The sequence below is a fragment of the Paramormyrops kingsleyae genome, chromosome 15 (genome assembly GCF_048594095.1).
Source record: "Paramormyrops kingsleyae isolate MSU_618 chromosome 15, PKINGS_0.4, whole genome shotgun sequence".
NCBI classification, from domain to species: domain Eukaryota; kingdom Metazoa; phylum Chordata; class Actinopteri; order Osteoglossiformes; family Mormyridae; genus Paramormyrops; species Paramormyrops kingsleyae.
In genome coordinates, this window is record NC_132811.1 from 1,281,790 (window position 1) to 1,300,310 (window position 18,521).

An 18,521-nucleotide genomic window follows, 5' to 3' on the forward strand; every position below is an offset into this window, starting at 1 on the left:
TTTGGTTTCTGTGTGACCATCTGGGACCTGGGACAGGGGCAGTAGAGCAGGAAGGGAGGGGGAGAGGGCAGGATGTGTTTATGGTGTTTACTCGATGAGTCCGCAGAGGGCAGCAGCCTTACAGTGCTATGCTACTTATTAATTAATTTACATTTCAAAATAGTCCAGGAAATGTATTTAACATTTAGCTGATCATTTTTGCCCAAGGGCTCTGCAGGTTTACAAAAATACAGGTATATAGAGTCCCGAATAAACAATGGAGTCGGCCAAACGAGATATACTACTAACGCCAGTGTGGTGATTTGGGTGTTTATAAAGATCCACAAAGAAAAAACAGGAGTAAAAACTGAAGAAGGTAAAAATGACTAAGAGCTGTCTAAATTACAGTGGACAATGGACATTCCCCATTAAACATGCTAAAACACACCTGTCATTAAAGTTTAACCCCCTGTTTACTCTAACGATATATTATTAAGTGGCAGGAGAATGGATTAAGGTAGTATTGGGCAGTTATTTTTGGGATGCAGTTATTCCAGTGCATGGGTGCGGTCATGCTTCAATTACTACCCTTTCCTGGGAGTAATTATAAACCCAATGCGTAATTACTAATACGAGTTTGCAGAAGCTGATGCTGAAATTGCAGAAATGAAAATGAAGAAATGTACTTATATGCGTGCATGGTATATATAAAAAACATTTAATCTCCAAAAGACATTACTGCTTTAACGGAGAGTCGGGTAATCCTCACACTGATTCATGTTAAGGTGTTTACATTCATGTTTACACATATTACTTTTAATCACTGTGACAAAAACCAGATTTCATTTAAAAAATACGGATTACCCGTATGGGAGCTGCCGTTATATCTAAACGGAAGAATGTAGCCTATGTTTTTTTTTTTTTTTTAAATGTGGCTTAAAATAGGGCTAAAATTGTTATAGCTGGGAAATTAGTGCGCTTTTTCTGACTTCTGACATTAAGTTTTATAGGCCTACGTTACTGTCCCGTAAAAGGTTCTTTCTGAAATATTCAACCAACCTTTTTTTCTCTTTTTAGTTTACGGAAGTTTTTTTATTATTATTTACGATCCACAGGTAAAAGCACTTTGCCCCGTTCTGTTTTTCCGCCATAAATGCTGTGGCGTAGGGCGGAAAATATATTATGTGATTCACTACGTGAAAAAAGAGGACTTGTAAATAAATAACTGAAGAGCGTTTTATACCTCATGAAATCACACCCACTTGGCCAGTGGACAGACTCGCTCCCGCAGGAAGGCGCAACAAGTGACTCTCAGCCGCCCACCGCGGAAAGTCTTTACCGAAAGGCAGATATTTCAGGAGAGGGGACTGAACAGAAAGGCAGGTGATCAGCTAAGCCAGTGAAGACTGAAAGCATAATATTTTTGCAAACTAATCTTTAACTTCTAATCGGATGTAGGTGAAAGCATACAGCGGAGGTATCGCTTAGGTTTTTTGCGTCTGTAATAACAGGTAAGTGGAGTGATTCGTCCGCCAGGCTGGGACACGGTTCTGGATAATTCTTAATACCTTACTGTACAGTCGGATTATAATAGGTTGATACAGAAAAGGCTTTAAACAGCTTGTAAACAATATAATTTATTCAGTTGTTCACGAATGATGCAAAGGACGGTGCGCTTTAAAGAATGCGCTTTTGTTCTCGTTCGGTCATTGGATTCAAAGGCGTAAAACAAAGTAGCAAACAAACGGGAACAAGAGCAGCATTTTTCGTACTTACAGCTGTGGCCCTTTTACTGGAGCGTATATTGTGTGCACGTTTTGGAATATTACAGAATTTTAAATAATTGGTATAGTTTGTTTTTATCTTTAAGGTTAACGTATCTATTTGATTGATGTCTGTAGCTAAATTGTTCAGTGAGTAAAAGTACAACTTTTATCTACATTTTAATGGTTATGAGTTAATGCGGTTCTGCAGTTGAATCATTTACTTTCCCGTTTCAAAGAAGAACAGATGTGTTTCCACACAGCTCCACTTAAAACACCCAACTGCAGAAATGGGCAAAAGTGCCGTTTTTTAATGCCTGCTAAGGAAACGGCGATAGCGCCGTGATTCCTGGGCGCTGCCCGGGCCCCGCAGCAGGGGCACTGATCCCATGTGCCGTGTGGAGCTCGTCTGCGGTGAGGTGTAGCAGGCTGTGAAGGACATTAGTCCTTATTGGAGCTAGAGACGGAGCTGAGGAGACTTTTCCCCAGCGTGCTGCGGCGCGGCCCCCGCTTCACTCTACATGTTGATAAACAATAGCGGAATCCCTAGCAGACACCTGATCCCCGGGACCTTCCCTCCGAAGAGCGCGCGCACAGTGGAGGCCTTGTGCGCTTTTTTTTTTTTAAACAATTTTTGTGGCTACCATGGCAACACAGTTTGCCCTACTAACAGCCTTGATGTTTTTTCACCTTTAAGATTTGCAAACAAAGGCAATACGCGCGTGTGCGTGGTTGCTGGAGGGGTCGGTTGGGGCTTTATTGGGTAGTGGGGGTGTTGGTGCATTGAACTTTGCAGCAGTTTCGTTGAAGTGAAAAACTATGGAAATATGTTTTTGTGCCAGGCCTTATTTCACCATAATCTGTAAAGGTTTGTTTTGATTTACAAGGAACAATACAAGGAAACAAGTCTTTTTAAATAAAGATACATTGAACTTGCGATGCAATAAAAATACCAAGGATTAAACAAAAGCAAGGAAATATAAAATATAATGTCTTAAAATGGGCGAATACAAGTGCACATTGTCTCCATTAATCTATTTTTCTATAAGAATGACATATAAACTGAAAAAATGGCTTTTTTATTTGATGTGGACAGCATTGTTCTCTTGCGTGCTTATCACGATATCAATGTAGGTTTGTACAGTATTAGATATGGAGGGTGACTCCCACAGGCTGACTGGGTCTCGACCAGCAGTGTAGTGTTGAGTGGTTCCTGGTACGGATGCCTCTGTGCTGTTCTTCAGTTTGTTCATGCCGTTTGTTTCTGAGGTTATCGCAGAATTTCCCAAGGACGCAGTGCAGCGGTGCATTGTGTATGGCCAAGTTTCACCTATTGTTCACACTAAGTCATAAGCAAATTTTATGCAGCTCGAAATTGTTACATTTTGTATGAAATTAATATATATCCTGGAACATGTTTAATTCATAATTTGCTGAACTAGATTAGGACAAGTGGGTAAGAAAATTGATGGATGGATGGATGGATGGATTTATAAACACTGTATTGTGCAAAAGTCTTCAGCAGTCAGTGTTTAATGTCATTTATCTGGGCTGTAAGTGTACATTGTATGTACGTATTAGTAATGCAATAAAAAATAAACAAGAATTTCTTCTCCTTACCCAGTAGTTGCTGATATCTTGGATGGCTAGATGAACACTGCTTTAGTTCCCAAAGCTCTCCTCTGGGACATCCCAGCCATTACATGTATTCATTCAATTAATTAATTAACTTAATTAGTTAAATAACTTAATGAGGTATTGATTAGTCAAACAAGGTTTGGTAGTTGTTGAGTCAAAAAATCCATGGCTGTATCGGACAGTTGCTGAAAGTATTGGGCTGATTCTGGGAGAGATTTTCAAATGGCTGAGCTGCTACTTTGACAGACATAATATCATTTAAACATATCTAAGACTTTTGGTATCAACGTCAATGTCAACTGTGCATGTTACTTCTACCATGCTTATATTAAGCTGGAATCGCTTTGTAGTGGTTACAGAGCTCTGTTAAATGTTTAGCTCTTGTTACATTTTGGTTCCTATCACCCAGATACCACGTGTGTTTCTCATCTTCAGGTCTCCTTGAGTCATGCTTGAGAAGCAGCCCTACGACAGCCCCCCCATGTACAGCCCACCCTACAGCCCCCCCACCAATGGCTTCGGCCCTTCTGGAAGTTTCCAGGACCCAAGAAGCGAACTGGACCCGTATCCCGGATCCCCTGGCTCTTACTATATTGAGGAGAAACCCCAGAACTTCCATAAGTGGTCTTCTCCACCTAGCATTGTGAAAATAATGGAGGGCGTCGTTGTGGTGCTATGCGTGGCCATCTTTGCCTGTGTGGCCTCCACCCTGGTCTGGGACATGCAGTATGGCTATGGTGGCATGGGCATGGGCACGGGCATGGGCATGGGCATGGGGGGCTACGGCTCTGGCTATGGTTACGGCTCTGGGTATTACGGAGGGGGCTATTACAGCTCCTATCCATCTCCCTATTCTGCCAAAACAAGCATGATTGCTATTGCAGCCATCAACTTCCTCATTTCCTTGGGCATCTTCGTGGCCAGCTTCTCCAAGACCAGCAGCCTGCGCAGCCGCAAGTTCTACCTCGTGGTGCTTATAGCCAGCGTGATCATGGCCTTCCTGCAGGGTGTCATTAACATCGTCTACATCGTCGGCATCAACCCCATGGCGCAGAGCTCACACAGCATGATGTACAACTCCATGCTGATGATGTGCCAGAGCATGTACGGTGCCGGTTACGGGGGGGGCATGTCAGGGCCCGGTCTGCCAATGTACAACCAGTACCTCTACCACTACTGCTTTGTGGACCCGCAGGAGGTAGGATTTTGGTGGTTTTCATTCATTGGAAATTGCCCTTTCTCATACTCATCAAACTGAAATAATTTTCTTTCAGTAAGAATATGTTGCTTCCGGGACTCTCACCACCTGCTCGTTCGCTCTTCCAGGCTGTGGCCATGGTGTGCGGCTTCCTTATTGTCATCGCTCTAGCCGTTGCTGCGTTCTTCTCCTACAAAACGCGCAGCAAGATCTGGCGCCATGGGAAGCCGAACATCTACTGGGATAAACCTCTGCTTGGAGCCCCGGAAGGCAGAGATGTGGAGGACTGGGTGAGAGAGCAGTGTGTGGCGAAGGCCACTGGCCGCAGTTTGCTGAGTGTATGCATGGGAATTGGCCGAGGTGCCTGCAGGCTTCCCTGCTGTTAGAAAATCATGTCAGAGCATATAGTATGATGGAGATTCAAGATAAAAACAAAAAAATGAAGGCTCTTTGTAAAATTTCTTGTGGATTTTTTTTGCATGACTCAACTAAACAATATAAATTTTATTCCGGAGGAATGTATCGCTGTATTATGGCAGTCAAACCGCATTTAGTTTGCCATTGTTTCATATTTTGTTTTTTTAAATGATTTTTTTTAAGATTCGGGAGAAATCACCGGCAGAAATAGAGTATTTATATGTAGGACAGTTACTATCCAGAATGACAGGCAGCACAATTACATTTCTTTGTCAGGCTTCAATTCGTGTGACAACGAACAATGATTGAACATAACACAAAAAATTTTAGACAGAATAAACATCGTCAAAAGGCTGCCTCTTTGTATGTCTAAAAATAGACCACAAGTTCGGCCATATTGCTGCCATTCACACAGCCTTCACTGAGGTTATGGCAAAGAGAGACGCTCTCAGTCCTTTTGCTGACAGAAGGTATAAATGACGCCTCTATACTAATTCAATGGTGGCCATAAGTTGTCTGAAAGCGGCCTTTGAGAACACGCCTCATTCTCTTGTCTGTCCAGGGGTCAGTGAGTGTGAACCCAGTCATGTGACAGGCTACATAACTGATACCTCCTATTTGTTTTTGATATCCCAGGTTTCGCTCAGATTGATCATTAACCCGCCTGTTGATTGCACATTTCCTGCTCGCCTGTCACTCTGCCTGACCTCTCACCTTGAATATCATGCATTTTCAGTGGATTCATCTTTCTTTCTACTGTTTTACGAGTCTGTATATCCTATCGCTTCACTACACCATCTTCTAATCAAGACGACCAAACCTTGTTCCAAGCTGTTAAAAACAAAGTCTTAACATTTGAAGATTTATAATTTGTAGTAAAATATAAAATACTTGAATGCCAGTGCTAAAATAGGTCAATGTATATTTATTATTATTATTATTAGGAATATAAAATATATTAAATTCAGTTTGTGATAAAATGCCAAAAGATATTAAACCCTTTAAAAAGTTTAATTCCGTATTGCATGGTAACAGCGGGCTCTTCTGTTAGCTCTGAGAAGCTGCTTCTGCTGTGGTCGGCCTGTCCCGGGAGCCGGGCCCAGGCAGGCAGATCGCTGCAGCCCTTAGACTTTGCTCTCCCAGATACACACGTTTCCAGGCTGCCTCCGAAGGCACCACATACTCCTGGACCTGCTGTTTTCTAGCGTGAGCTTGAATAATCTGAGAGCAGGTGGGAAGCAGATGATGAAGCAGCAAACCCACCAGATCCATCCTCACAGATCCACGTTCAGCTGAACATCACGTCAGGCCTGAGCTCGGTGCTTTCACTCTTAAGAGAGAGCGCTCAGTTAGAAAACGTCCCTTTAAATGCAGCAGCGGAAACCTCAGGTTGGGTCTCCAACGTGACGTGATGTCACCTCCCTGCCCCGTATCCTTACTTGATGCCTTTTTATTCGGAAACAAAAATGTTACGTTATTGCAGCTTGATACTTTGCTGGCGAATGTTAATGGTGTTAAAGCCAGGCTTCCTACTGGGACGTGTTCTGACAATCTCTGAGTTATGAGACACTGTACTAAGAACATAAGAACATAAGAACTATACAAACGAGAGGAGGCCGTTCGGCCCATCATGCTCGCTTGGGGAGAACTTAACTATTTGCTGGCTCATAATAAAACCCTAAAATGACACGACACCTGTATAATATACCACTTTTTAGTAGCCACTTCTCCAGTACATTAATCTCCCATCCACACCAGCATCAGGAATACGATGGAGCAGCATCCTGGCCAGAGTTTGAAGAACAGATCTTTGTCTTTTGAGAGGAAGCCATTGAAACTGAGACCAATATTTCCACCTGCAACTTCTGAGAACATGAGCTGTTTCAACTTGTGTTTGTGACATTATTATTAATGCCCCATATAGAAAATCTTCACATAAGACACACCTATCCATCTTCTAGCTGCTTATCCAGTACAGATTCTTAGGGGCAATAAGACAGATCCCACAGAGGTAAATAAAATGTAAGAGAAAACAAATTATTACTTGTTAGTGTGGATGTTTTTAGAGGACTGAAAATTGTCACACTGCATCAGAGAATTTTTCTAGAGGCAAATTAACATTAATCTAGTCAACACATCATAGACGATGGAATGAAAACTGGAAATGCCTTTACTAACATCATAATGGGGAAGCAGTTAGAACAGTGTTAAGATAATAGAATAATTCCCATAAGGTGGCAGTGCGTTATAATCTTAAGCAAGATTCTGTGCCCTGGGTGCCTTGGTAAAGATTCAGGCCTGTGAGAAAAACACGTGACGGTTTGGTGAATTAGCTGCCCTTCTCTCATAAGGCAGCGCAAAGGCACGTTTGTGTACCTTCACATTGCTTATAAATACGTTTACGTTTTCCGGAATGGCAGCGTAATCCAGGTGCATATGTTGAACTAGGTTTCGATCAGTCTTTCTCGATTAGAGGTTAATTAAGATTCTTGGGAATGGAATAGGACAGTTTAAACCTGGGACATCTGCCACTTACAGTGTTTCTCTCCTGTATCACTCATTCCGATATTCCTGCACCGGGCCGTGCCCCCCCCCCCCCCCCCCCCAAGCCCCTGCAGAGAGGACATTGTTGGAATTCCTGGACAACTTGTATTCTTCAAAGGACATTTTGCTGTAGCTGGAGAAAATACAGGCATCTCTGTGGCTGCTGTTACTTCCTCGGTCTGTTGTGTCCAGTACATCCTGTTGTTGGATGGATTACGTTGTGCAGACATGATGTAAACATCTAAATCTGTATATTTATTTGCACAGCCTGTACTTGCTGGTGTAGTAATCATAGCAGTCGAGAGCCGTGAGCATGGTAATATCTACAAATGATTATATTCTAAAATATCCATGATATGATGTCCTATAACCATTTTCTTAACTGCCCACCGGAACAGCAGCAGTGTGTATAGTGATGAAACACTGTCTTTAATAACAGAATAACAGGAAGTAAGGCATTCAGAGCACTTGAGCAGAGAATAAGTGTTTAGAGAGGATTAGAGTGGACTGAACATCCCAGAGAGACACAGGCGGGATCTGGTTTGGTCAGGCTGCTGGGGGATTGCCTTCGGATGAGGTGTGTCAGTGCAGTGCACTGGCGAGTATGTTAACCACGAGCGTAATCCGAGTCACATTCACTGCCTTGTCGTCCAATTTTACAGCCGGCTGCTTCCCGAGACTTAAATCAGGATCCGGGCCACTGCACATAATGTGGTGGAGGTGACCTTCCTGTACCTCTCAAGGAGAACTGGGCCAGTGTCTTACCAAAAATTGCCTACATGCTCTATTGCAAATTTAGGATAATTACTTTCCAGTCTGTTTTTAGCGTGACAGTCTATTTCCACTCTGCTTCTCTCCTACTACATATTTCGCAACATTGTGAAATCAGATTTTTCATGCTTGTTCACTCGCTGAGAATAGTTAAGGAGCTCAGTTCATCAGAGATCCGCAGCCTTCCAAGCTTGATTGTTATTAAAACCCAATCGCAAAGCCCTGTTTTCATTGGAATATTTCTGCATAACATAGGCCACTGATTAGAAATGGAATTCCATTAATATGAGATAAAAAAAAAAATGTATTTCAGCAAAATGCGTAAAATGAACAGGGGAGAATTATTACGTTTAGAGGCGTAATGGGAATGACGAAATGAGACGGGATTGGCGTGATGGGAATGACGAAATGAGACGGGATTGGCGTGATGGGAATGACGAAATGAGACGGGATTGGCGTGATGGGAATGATGAAATGAGACGGGATTGGCGTGATGGGAATGACGAAATGAGACGGGATTGGCGTGATGGGAATGATGAAATGAGATGGGATTGGCGTGATGGGAATGACGAAATGAGACGGGATTGGCGTGATGGGAATGACGGGATTGGCGTGATGGGAATGACGAAATGAGATGGGATTGGCGTGATGGGAATGACGAAATGAGACGGGATTGGTGTGATGGGAATGACAAAATGAGACGGGATTGGCCGTAAAGCTGCACTGGTTGCTTGGCGTGTTGGATCAAACAGCAGTTCTGTCTCTGTGCTCATTAAGGAGTGTCTCTGTGCTTCTTGTGGATCGTTTGTTCCAGGTGAACCACGTGGAGAGTCAGCACAGCATCCAGGAAGCCCCCACAGTGGTTTTGTCAGAGAAGGCAGCCCCTCCGCTGAACGCAGCCAATAGCGTCGCCTCCTACCCTGGCAAAACAGACAGTGTGTTCAGTGAGGGAACGTACAAGTACAACGAGTGAGTAATTGGTCGGCGTTTCTGGTCTGCGTGTGTGGGTGTGTGTGTGGGGAGGGGAGTGGTCTCTGGGTCTCTGTGTGTCAGTGTGTGTGTCTGTGTGTGTGTGTGTGTGTGTGTGTGTGTGTGTGTGTGTCCAGGACCAAATGTCCCCACAACGTGATGAATACCTGTTTTTTTTCCTGGTCCTCATATGGGAAAACTCTATTTTATAAAAAGCCGTGACTGCAATGAAAAAACTAAAAATGCAAAAACTCTTGTATTTTGCTTGGTTACTTATGGTTATGGTTAGGGCAGGGTAGGGGTTAAGGTTGTCATAGTTAGCGTTAGCGTTTTTCCCATAGAAATAAATTATATGAATGATATGTTTGCCTGTCATGTGTGTGTCTGTGTGTGTGTGCTGGTGTGTGTGTGAGGGTCTGCATGCGTGTGTATGGGGATCTCCATGTGTGGGTGTGTGTGAGGTTGTGTGTGTGTGTGTGGGGGGGGACTTCCTCTGTGTGTGGGTATGTGCTGGTGTGTGTGTGTGTGGGGGGGGGGATGTGTTTGTACGTGCACAGCATGATGTCCCATGCAGGATGTCTTCAGATTCATGTCCTGTGCTTGTTGGAATGAGCTTCATACTGCCGTGACCGGGAGAGCAGAGACGGATATGTGCACATGGCCCTGCCAGGAATGGCGTGGCGATGTGGACAGAAGGGCGAGATGGATGTGTACACGCGGCACTGCCAGGAATGGCGTGGCGATGTGGACAGAAGGGCGAGATGGATGTGTACACGCGGCACTGCCAGGAATGGCGTGGCGATGTGGACAGAAGGGCGAGATGGATGTGTACGCGCGGCACTGCCAGGAATGGCGTGGCGATGTGGACAGAAGGGCGAGATGGATGTGTACGCGCGGCACTGCCAGGAATGGCGTGGCGATGTGGACAGAAGGGCGAGATGGATGTGTACGCGCGGCACTGCCAGGAATGGCGTGGTGATGTGGACAGCACCGCTGTTGCCTAGCAGCCCCGTACTCGAATGTGGTGCCTCTCTTTGTGGTTTTTCTTGCCATTTGCATTGCCTGCCTCCTCACTTTTGCTTGGGGTGCCTTGAGGTTACAGCCTCGAGGATAGCTGCTGGATCTCTTTTGTTTTTTGTATTGAATGTGCAGCGCTTTGCAAAGGACTGAGGTGGGGGGCCTTGCTTCCTGTAGCAGCTCTTCCCTGCAGCCCAGATTGAGACACTGACACCCCAAGGCTTTACAGTATAATCATTTTTTTTAGATCTAATCACAATAAGTAGCCTGGTCAGGACTAATTTTATGTGAAATTATGTTTGAAAACATAGGTATTCGAAAAACCAAAGCAACAAATCTCATATCAACCATCTAAGATGTGAAACTCACCACAGCAGTTTGCCAAAACACTCGCACGAGCAAATCTCGGAAAGTCGTGTTACTGCTCCTTAATGCCTAAGACCCCCCACCAGCGGCACATAATTGACATATTTCTGTCCATGCAAGGGGGGTGGAGATGGGGGCAGAAAGGATTAACTGTTTTTCAGCAAGCATATTTAAATACTAATAACGTGGTTTAACTCTGACCTTCTTTCTTGTCCTGTCAGTCATTCTCTATTCCCATAAAGCAGCATGAATGTTTATACGATGGGCTGGGTGAAGGCTGAGAGGGTGGAAGGCTTTATTTGGGAGATAAAAGATAAGCATCAAGCCTTGTGGGTGTGCACTTCCAGGAGAACACAGATATCTGAAACAAGTAGCTCCCTTTCCCCAGCTTTGTAATAAATCTGAAAGATTATCGCCATTATTTTAAATCAGAACGAAATATCTTTCTTTTTGTAAGATTGTGCTGTATCTGAAGAACTAGGAAGTAATATCTGTTGACACCAATATGTAGCATGATTCATGTATAATTTATGGGTGTTACTGCAGCGATGTTTTTTATTATATATATTTTCATGACACGAGTCAGAAAACAAAAATTGTAATTTAAGAATCGATAGTTGACAATTTCTATTCTTCATAGTGCCATAAAATGATTGCTCTGACAATAGTGACTGTTGTGAAGACATTTTGTGATTCTTCTGATTCTGGAGCAGTTTTTAAACATAATATTTACCAATGTGCTTTATTATCCATGAAATGTTATATGACATTTACAGTAATTTGAGTAATTCAGTAATTAATTCAGTAATTCACAGTAATTCAGGATGTATTCTCTGATGATACTTCTAAGCACTTAGAAGCACTTCGCTCGAAGGGCGTCTGCCAAATGCCGTAAATGTAAATGTGATTTTAATAAATTAATGAATGATTGCCTCTGGTTCATTTAGGAAAACAAACCCAAAGAGTCTGAAAGGGCATAGGACTGGTTTCGATATCAGGCCTGAAGCCTCCACACCCCTATACTCACAGCGTACTCCCCCACGCCCCTATACATACGGCGTACTCCCCCGCGCCTCTATACTCACAGCGTACTCCCCCACGCCCCTATACACACGGCGTACTCCCCCGCGCCTCTATACTCACAGCGTACTCCCCCACGCCCCTATACATACGGCGTACTCCCCCGCGCCTCTATACTCACAGCGTACTCCCCCACGCCCCTATACACACGGCGTACTCCCCCACGCCCCTATACACACGGCGTACTCCCCCGCACCACTATACTCACGACGTACTCCCCCACGCCCCTATACACACGGCGTACTCCCCTGCGCCTCTATACTCACAGCGTACTCCCCCACGCCCCTATACATACGGCGTACTCCCCCGCGCCTCTATACTCACTGCGTACTCCCCCACGCCCCTATACACACGGCGTACTCCCCTGCGCCTCTATACTCACAGCATACTCCTCCACGCCCCTATACACATGGCGTACTCCCCCACGCCCCTATACTCACGGCGTACTCCCCCACGCCCCTATACACACAACGTACTCCCCCACGCCCCTATAGATCTGCTGCTGTGTACCGTAAGGGTTCTGTATGTATGAGCCAGCTTACATACCACTGAGCTCAGGTCTGAGCTCACAGAGAGCCTATACCACAGTTCAGGTCTGAGCTCACAGAGAGCCTATACCACAGCTCAGCGCTCGAGCTAAGCGCTCGCCCTGGAATAATCCCCCGCCATTTTCTCAGGGCGCCTCTTTTACTTCAGATGTTTTTGTTTCTCTTTTTTTTAAGCAAAGGGATTTACCTCCACCTGCTCCTGCAGTCACACATCTACCTCAGATGTTCATCATGCTTTATCTTCTCTTTCTTTCCATCATGATGCACATAATGTATTACATGGAAACTATGGAAGAATATTGTTGTGTTGAGCCAGAATATTGTTGTTTTAAATATGTTATTGAAGTGTTCGTTAGGAAAAAAAACTTTTTAAGGGAACATATGAGAAATATTTCAAAATAAAATTTAGGTTTTGAAAGAGTCCGGAGTTTGTTGTGTTTCCTGTGATGGGATGGAGTCGGATGGGGACGGAACAGAAAGAAAGGCCTTTGGCTTTTAGCAGAAGCACAGGTGCTGTGCCGAGACGGCTGGGTGCTGAAAGTCTGCTTCATGCCTTAGTTCTCCTCCCAGTGGCGTCACTGGGCTGTTCCGGTGTCAGCTGTCCACTGCAGAGTGAAACCAGTTACAGAGTCAAAGAAGGGTGTGTGCGCCTGAAGGCACATTTGTAAATCTGACACGCGAAGAATGTTGCGAGGTAGTTATCCATCTGCAAATGTTAAAGGAAATCTATCCACTAGCACTCTGATATATACCATGCTGTTAATGATTTATATGTTTGTATTAACATGCTCTGGAGAAGCAGATCAGTTCAGGGTTACATGCCATCAGCTATGGTCTATAAGCCTCAGACTGATGAAAAAGCACTGTAACGACGATCTGAATTCACGCCCATTTCCTCTGAATAATTTCCGGTTTCCTTCCATAGCCTGAAAGCTGAAAATGATTGTATTATTGTTATATTTATATTATATCTTCTCATTCATTCATCTGAGTGTGTATAAAATTCTCAAAAGCACATTAGGTAGCTGTACCCGTGCTTAGACTTGCTGTATGTACAAACTGATCTTCCGTTCAGGTCTGGCAAATGTGAGATCATGTAAGCCAGCTTACAGAGGGCTTTGTTTTTTACTTTTTATGCTTTTTTAGTCTTATTTTCCCGAAGAATAAAGTATATAGTGAGCCTCAGTGTCATTTCCTTGAGAGGATTGTATTAAAATTGATGATCTGTTTGTTTTCAGCTACCCCAAGCGTCCGTCCGACCAGCCGCTTCAGGGGTCGGCTCTCAGCTCCAGCCCCTCTGAGGAGGCCGGCCGGGTCCGGCGACCCGCGGCCATGAGAGGGAAGCGCTGTCGCCGAAACCCTGAGCTGGATGAGTCGCAGTACGAGACAGAATATACGACAGGTGGGGAAACCGGCACCGAGCTGGACCAGGACCACTGGCTGAGGTGAGCCCTACAGCGGCACGGGTCCACGGGTCTGCCGGCTTTGCTCAGCTGGCTGGCGGGAGTGAGATTTTCCGTTCAAGTCTGCACACACATGCACACGCATTTACATGCATGTAACAGTTTTATTACCTTGCAAATAGTCTGTAGAACAAACTACCCCAACACATTTGATGTAGCTAACTTTAGGTTTGGAATAATATAGATTTGCCATGAGATTTCCTGCATGAGCGTGAGAATCTGAAAGCAAGGCTGTCAGGCGAGATGCGGGAGAGTTGGTAACCCTGGTAACAGCTGGTCTCCTCTAGTTTAATTTTATTATGATCCGTGTTCAGCTCATGACTAAAGTTGGCCTGAATATCCATGGAATGGAAGGCAGTCATTAGGGCATCTATACCCTCTGCACATACTCTATACCAGGGGTGGGGAACCTGATCCATGGAGGGCCAGTGTGGGTGCGGGTTTTTGGGATGACCTCTCAATCAGCCAATAACAGTGGGTCTCCAGGATTGGAGTTGAGAACCACTGTTTTCTTATTGGTTGATGGAGAGGCCATCCCAAAATCACCACACCCACACCGGCCCTCCATGGAACAGGTTCCCCACCCTTGCTCTATACCCTCTGCTCTCTACCCATGAGGCCACACTGAGGCTGTGATTGTGAAGCTCATGGTTCCAAACAACAGTTTCAATCTTTGAAAAATTCTTGAGTTTCTATTCTTAGGATGATTTGTACTGAGCAACCACACAGTATGAAGTAGCATGAAAGATCCTGAGCCCAATACCATTGTCTCTGTCATTCAGCATCTACCCAGAAATCGCATCAGACGCTCAGCGACAGGAGTATAAGAAGGAATTCGATTCTGATCTGAAGACCTACAAGCATCTATGTGCGGAAATTGATGACATCAATGACCAGATGAACAAATTAAGCAGGGAACTGGACACTCTGGATGAGGGAACCGTTAAGTACCAGGTGAGCAGAAGAGAGATAGAGAAGGAGATTCTCAGACTGCAGACTCGTCTTATCCATGTTTAATGCAGTGATCAGTCACTGGACAAATACATTTTGAATTGATCTAACAAACAAAAAACATAATCAGGTATTAAAAGCAAAGTAGCTCATTTTGGCAGTGAGTTAACGATTGACAATAAAGTATAGTGACTTGCACTATTCTTTGGTGATTTTAAAATGTGTTCTTTTTGATGTGACCATACTTGGTTTGTGGTTTTTGAAAAGCGAGGACTGAAACAGCTAAGGAGGGCACTGAGTGATCAACCCTGAGAGTAACCCAGCTGAAAGGGTTATTCTTGTGAGGAAGGCCTGTATGTGATGTTAGTGTGATTACCGCTGGTCACGTACACATGGTGTTTCCCTCTCCCTCCACGTCCCCCCCAGGCTGTGGCAGAGGAGTATAACCGACTGAAGGACCTGAAGCGGGTGAGCAGCTCCTCGCCAGCTTAGCGCTGTGCTAACACACCCTTACAGCTCAGTTTCCCTAACAGGAATGCAGTATTCGTCTCCCCCAACTACATCTACGCTAACAAAATCTTACAAATATCTCTGCTACTCTGGGTACCAATGTTGTTACATTTATGATTGTTTTTGTTTTTTTTTTTTCCCCCAATTGCCAGATGCCGGATTATCAATCCAAGAAGCTCCAGTGTCGGGAACTCCGACATAAACTTTTCCACATTAAGAACATGGTAAAGATGTATGACAAACGGTACTCTTAGTGTTCAGAGATCTGCCCCGGATATGGACAGTGAGCCCTGAAGAACAGTTGTCAGCGGTCTGTGGGGAACCCAGAGCTCCCGCAGGCCGATGCTGACTGACCCAGAATCCCTCACACTCCAGCTTTCGTAAGTTCATGCATGATGCTTGTTGTTCCCAGTATATTCCACCTTATCGGTCTGGCGGCAGAGAGCTCTGTCGATGCCGTCCGAGGCCATAAGTGCATCTGGGGCCTTATCCATTGCTACCGTTTCTCTCAGCAAAGATGTCATGTTGAAACTTTTTGGGTAAACAAATATTGTTTTATATGGTTGGTAAGTATCACTGTTAAAAGGAAAAGAAAAGGCAACACTTTATTTGAAGCAGTCTACATAAGGGTGACATGTAACCGTCATAAGAATGACATAAGAATGACATGACACATGTCATGCACATTAATGACACATTATTGATGTTTATGACTGTTGTCATAATGTGTCATTCGGTTTTTGGAACTGAATGACACATGACAACAGTCATAAACATCAATGATGTGTCATTAATGTGCATGACATGTGTCATGTCATTCTTATGTCATCCTTATGACGGTTACATGTCACCCTTATGTAGACTGCTTCAAGTAAAGTGTTACCAAAGAAAATTAAACCCGGATATGTACGTAATTTGTCAGTCGATGATATCTCCCTCTGCCATCAGTTTGTGACTCAGATCAGTATCTTACATTTTGTTTTTCATTTTTTTAACATGATTTTATTTGTTAATATGAACCTGTTATGGCTAAACCGAATTGTGAGTGTTGACCTCTAACATTCTGCAGTAATGCCATAGCATTTACGGGCATTTCACAGGAACGCATGCCTTAACCTGCTCTTTTATGATTTTTATACTATTAAAAATTAATCCATTTTCTACTTATGTGGTAATGGTCGTTTTTAAGGTTATTACAAACAAACACATATCTACCGACACACTCCCTCTAGCATTTGGATGCTAGGAAGGAAGATTTAATGTCAGGTTACTGCTCACCCTTTTCTTCAGTCATACCCATGACCTGCTGTTCGTCCAAACGAAAGCCCTGTGCCTGAAATGCCAAATGCCAGAGCCTTTGCAGAGTGACGGGGTGCAGAGCATTGGATGCAGCGTGCAGAGTGTGTGGTGCAGTTGCAGTCTACAGAGGGCAGGGTGCAGTGGCCATGTGAAGAGTGCAGGGTGCAGTGGCAGTGTGCAGAGCATTGGATGCAGCGTGCAGAGTGTGTGGTGCAGTTGCAGTCTACAGAGGGCAGGGTTCAGTGGCCATGTGAAGAATGCAGGGTGCAGTGGCCATGTGAAGAGCGCAGGGTGCAGTGGCAGCGTACAGAGTGTGTGATGCAGTTGCAGTCTACAGAGGGCAGGGTTCAGTGGCCATGTGAAGAATGCAGGGTGCAGTGGCCATGTGAAGAGTGCAGGGTGCAGTGGCCATGTGAAGAGTGCAGGGTGCAGTGGCAGTGTACAGAGCATGGGTTGCAGAGCTTGGGGTGCAGAGTGTGCCGTGCAGTGGCCATGTGAAGAGTGCAGGGTGCAGTGGCAGTGTACAGAGCATGGGTTGCAGAGCTTGGGGTGCAGAGTGTGCCGTGCAGTGGCCATGTGAAGAGTGCAGGGTGCAGCGGCAGTGTACAGAGCATGGGTTGCAGAGCTTGGGGTGCAGAGTGTGCCGTGCAGTGGCGATGTGCACGTTCCTCGCTTTGCTCTGTTACTTGTTTATTTTCGTAATGAATTCCTTAGACCCACATGCTTTGCAGTGCCCCCGTCCTCTTCACTGCAGGTACCATATTGGATTTGGCTCTGCAATGTGAGCCTACACCTGCCCAAATGTTTTTTGAATCCAAAACTTGCTCACTCCCAGAAAAATTCACCCCCACTGCTTCAGAGATTGTGATTGCATCTGACCCTACCAGCGTATGTTTGTTTTTGATATCCTGCTCGCTCTTGCTCCAAAGGAATATTTTTTTTTCCAAACATCGTGATGTTGTGGACTGGAATCCTGTCAAGGGTGTTGTTCTGCCTTAGGATAGACTCCCAAGGATGGATTTAAACACTTCATACAAGGAGGGATATTTTGGTTATTAATTGTAATAACTTGCAGAAAATGATTTAAAATGTCTTCGTTTTGTCTAAATGAAAACACTGGAAATAAGTCATTCTGGAGTGGGGGGGAGGTGGCAAACTGTGAGATTAGAGACGGCTGTTTCCCAGCTCACATGCGACGCCCTTCAGCAAAGTCTCAAATTGCTTTAGTAAAATATCCATTTTCAACAATGAAATATTGCGTGAAGTGCTTCACATTGAAAGCTTATAAGAGGACCATGTATTGAACCTGTTTAGAAGAGGAGCTGAACTTTTGCATGCATTAAAAATTGTAAAAGGGGGGCTCAGATTTCATTGTTCAGACGCACTTTTATAGTTAACCTTTATAAAACTTGAATGAGGCACCTGTCCCACACTAAGTTCAACCAGCTACAATATAGACCCATGTTTCAAATTTTTATGAACAGGTTGTCTAATGTCTATACTGTCTAGACGAAGAAAAATGGAAATGACAGCTGTATTTGGAATATATTAAGATGCATACATTTTGATAGGCTGAACTTTTACAAAGGAACCACTGATGAGATTTGAGGACAAGTGCAGTTTGTAGATTACTTTTGGATTAGTATTTTTCAGTTAATCTAACTAAAAAGCTTCCGTTATACTGTGGTTATATAGTAAACATTTTTAATCTTTCATGTGTTGATTGTGCTGCTATTCCTCAGGACTCCACTGGACAATGGAGACAACAGGACTGGAACACTCAGAACAGGGAAACCTGTTGTCCCAGTAAACAGCTGGTTTACAGGTGCTCGAACCCTGTGACGCCCTGGATGACTTAAACTTTCCCTTTGGCAATCAAACTATATGCCTTATTGACCGTGGGGAATATGTGATGCTTTTGGTTCTGCTTTGTCCTTGCGAAAGCAATTTGATGAGACAATAAGGTTTAGGTACCGGAGCCATTATACCAACCTTGAAAGACCAGATT

General features: G+C 44.3%; 1 protein-coding gene across 2 annotated transcripts; it reads left to right on the plus strand.

The window, feature by feature from the left end:
* Nucleotides 1–1,015: 1,015 nt before the first annotated feature.
* Nucleotides 1,016–16,377, plus strand: LOC111860432 (occludin). 2 transcript variants are annotated; one of them, XM_072699853.1, is made up of 9 exons: nt 1,016–1,362; nt 1,438–1,490; nt 3,816–4,578; nt 4,707–4,868; nt 9,125–9,279; nt 13,529–13,735; nt 14,536–14,707; nt 15,131–15,172; nt 15,367–16,377. In XM_072699853.1, exons 3-9 carry the CDS (start codon nt 3,829–3,831, stop codon nt 15,466–15,468), a joined length of 1,590 nt encoding a protein of 529 aa, XP_072555954.1. In that variant the 5' UTR covers nt 1,016–1,362; nt 1,438–1,490; nt 3,816–3,828; the 3' UTR covers nt 15,469–16,377. The 2 variants fall into 2 exon arrangements, with proteins under 2 accessions (XP_072555954.1, XP_023699932.1); XM_023844164.2 differs by having other exon boundaries at nt 1,016–1,358.
* The last annotated feature ends 2,144 nt before the right edge of the window (nt 16,378–18,521 follow it).

Bases quoted from the DNA above. Each gene is read 5' to 3' on its own strand.
- LOC111860432 (XM_072699853.1), top strand. From the start codon at position 3,829: ATGCTTGAGAAGCAGCCCTACGACAGCCCCCCCATGTACAGCCCACCC. The intron at 9,280-13,528 runs GTGAGTAATTGG...GTTTGTTTTCAG, and splicing joins GGAACGTACAAGTACAACGA to CTACCCCAAGCGTCCGTCCG. The intron at 13,736-14,535 runs GTGAGCCCTACA...TCTGTCATTCAG, and splicing joins GACCAGGACCACTGGCTGAG to CATCTACCCAGAAATCGCAT.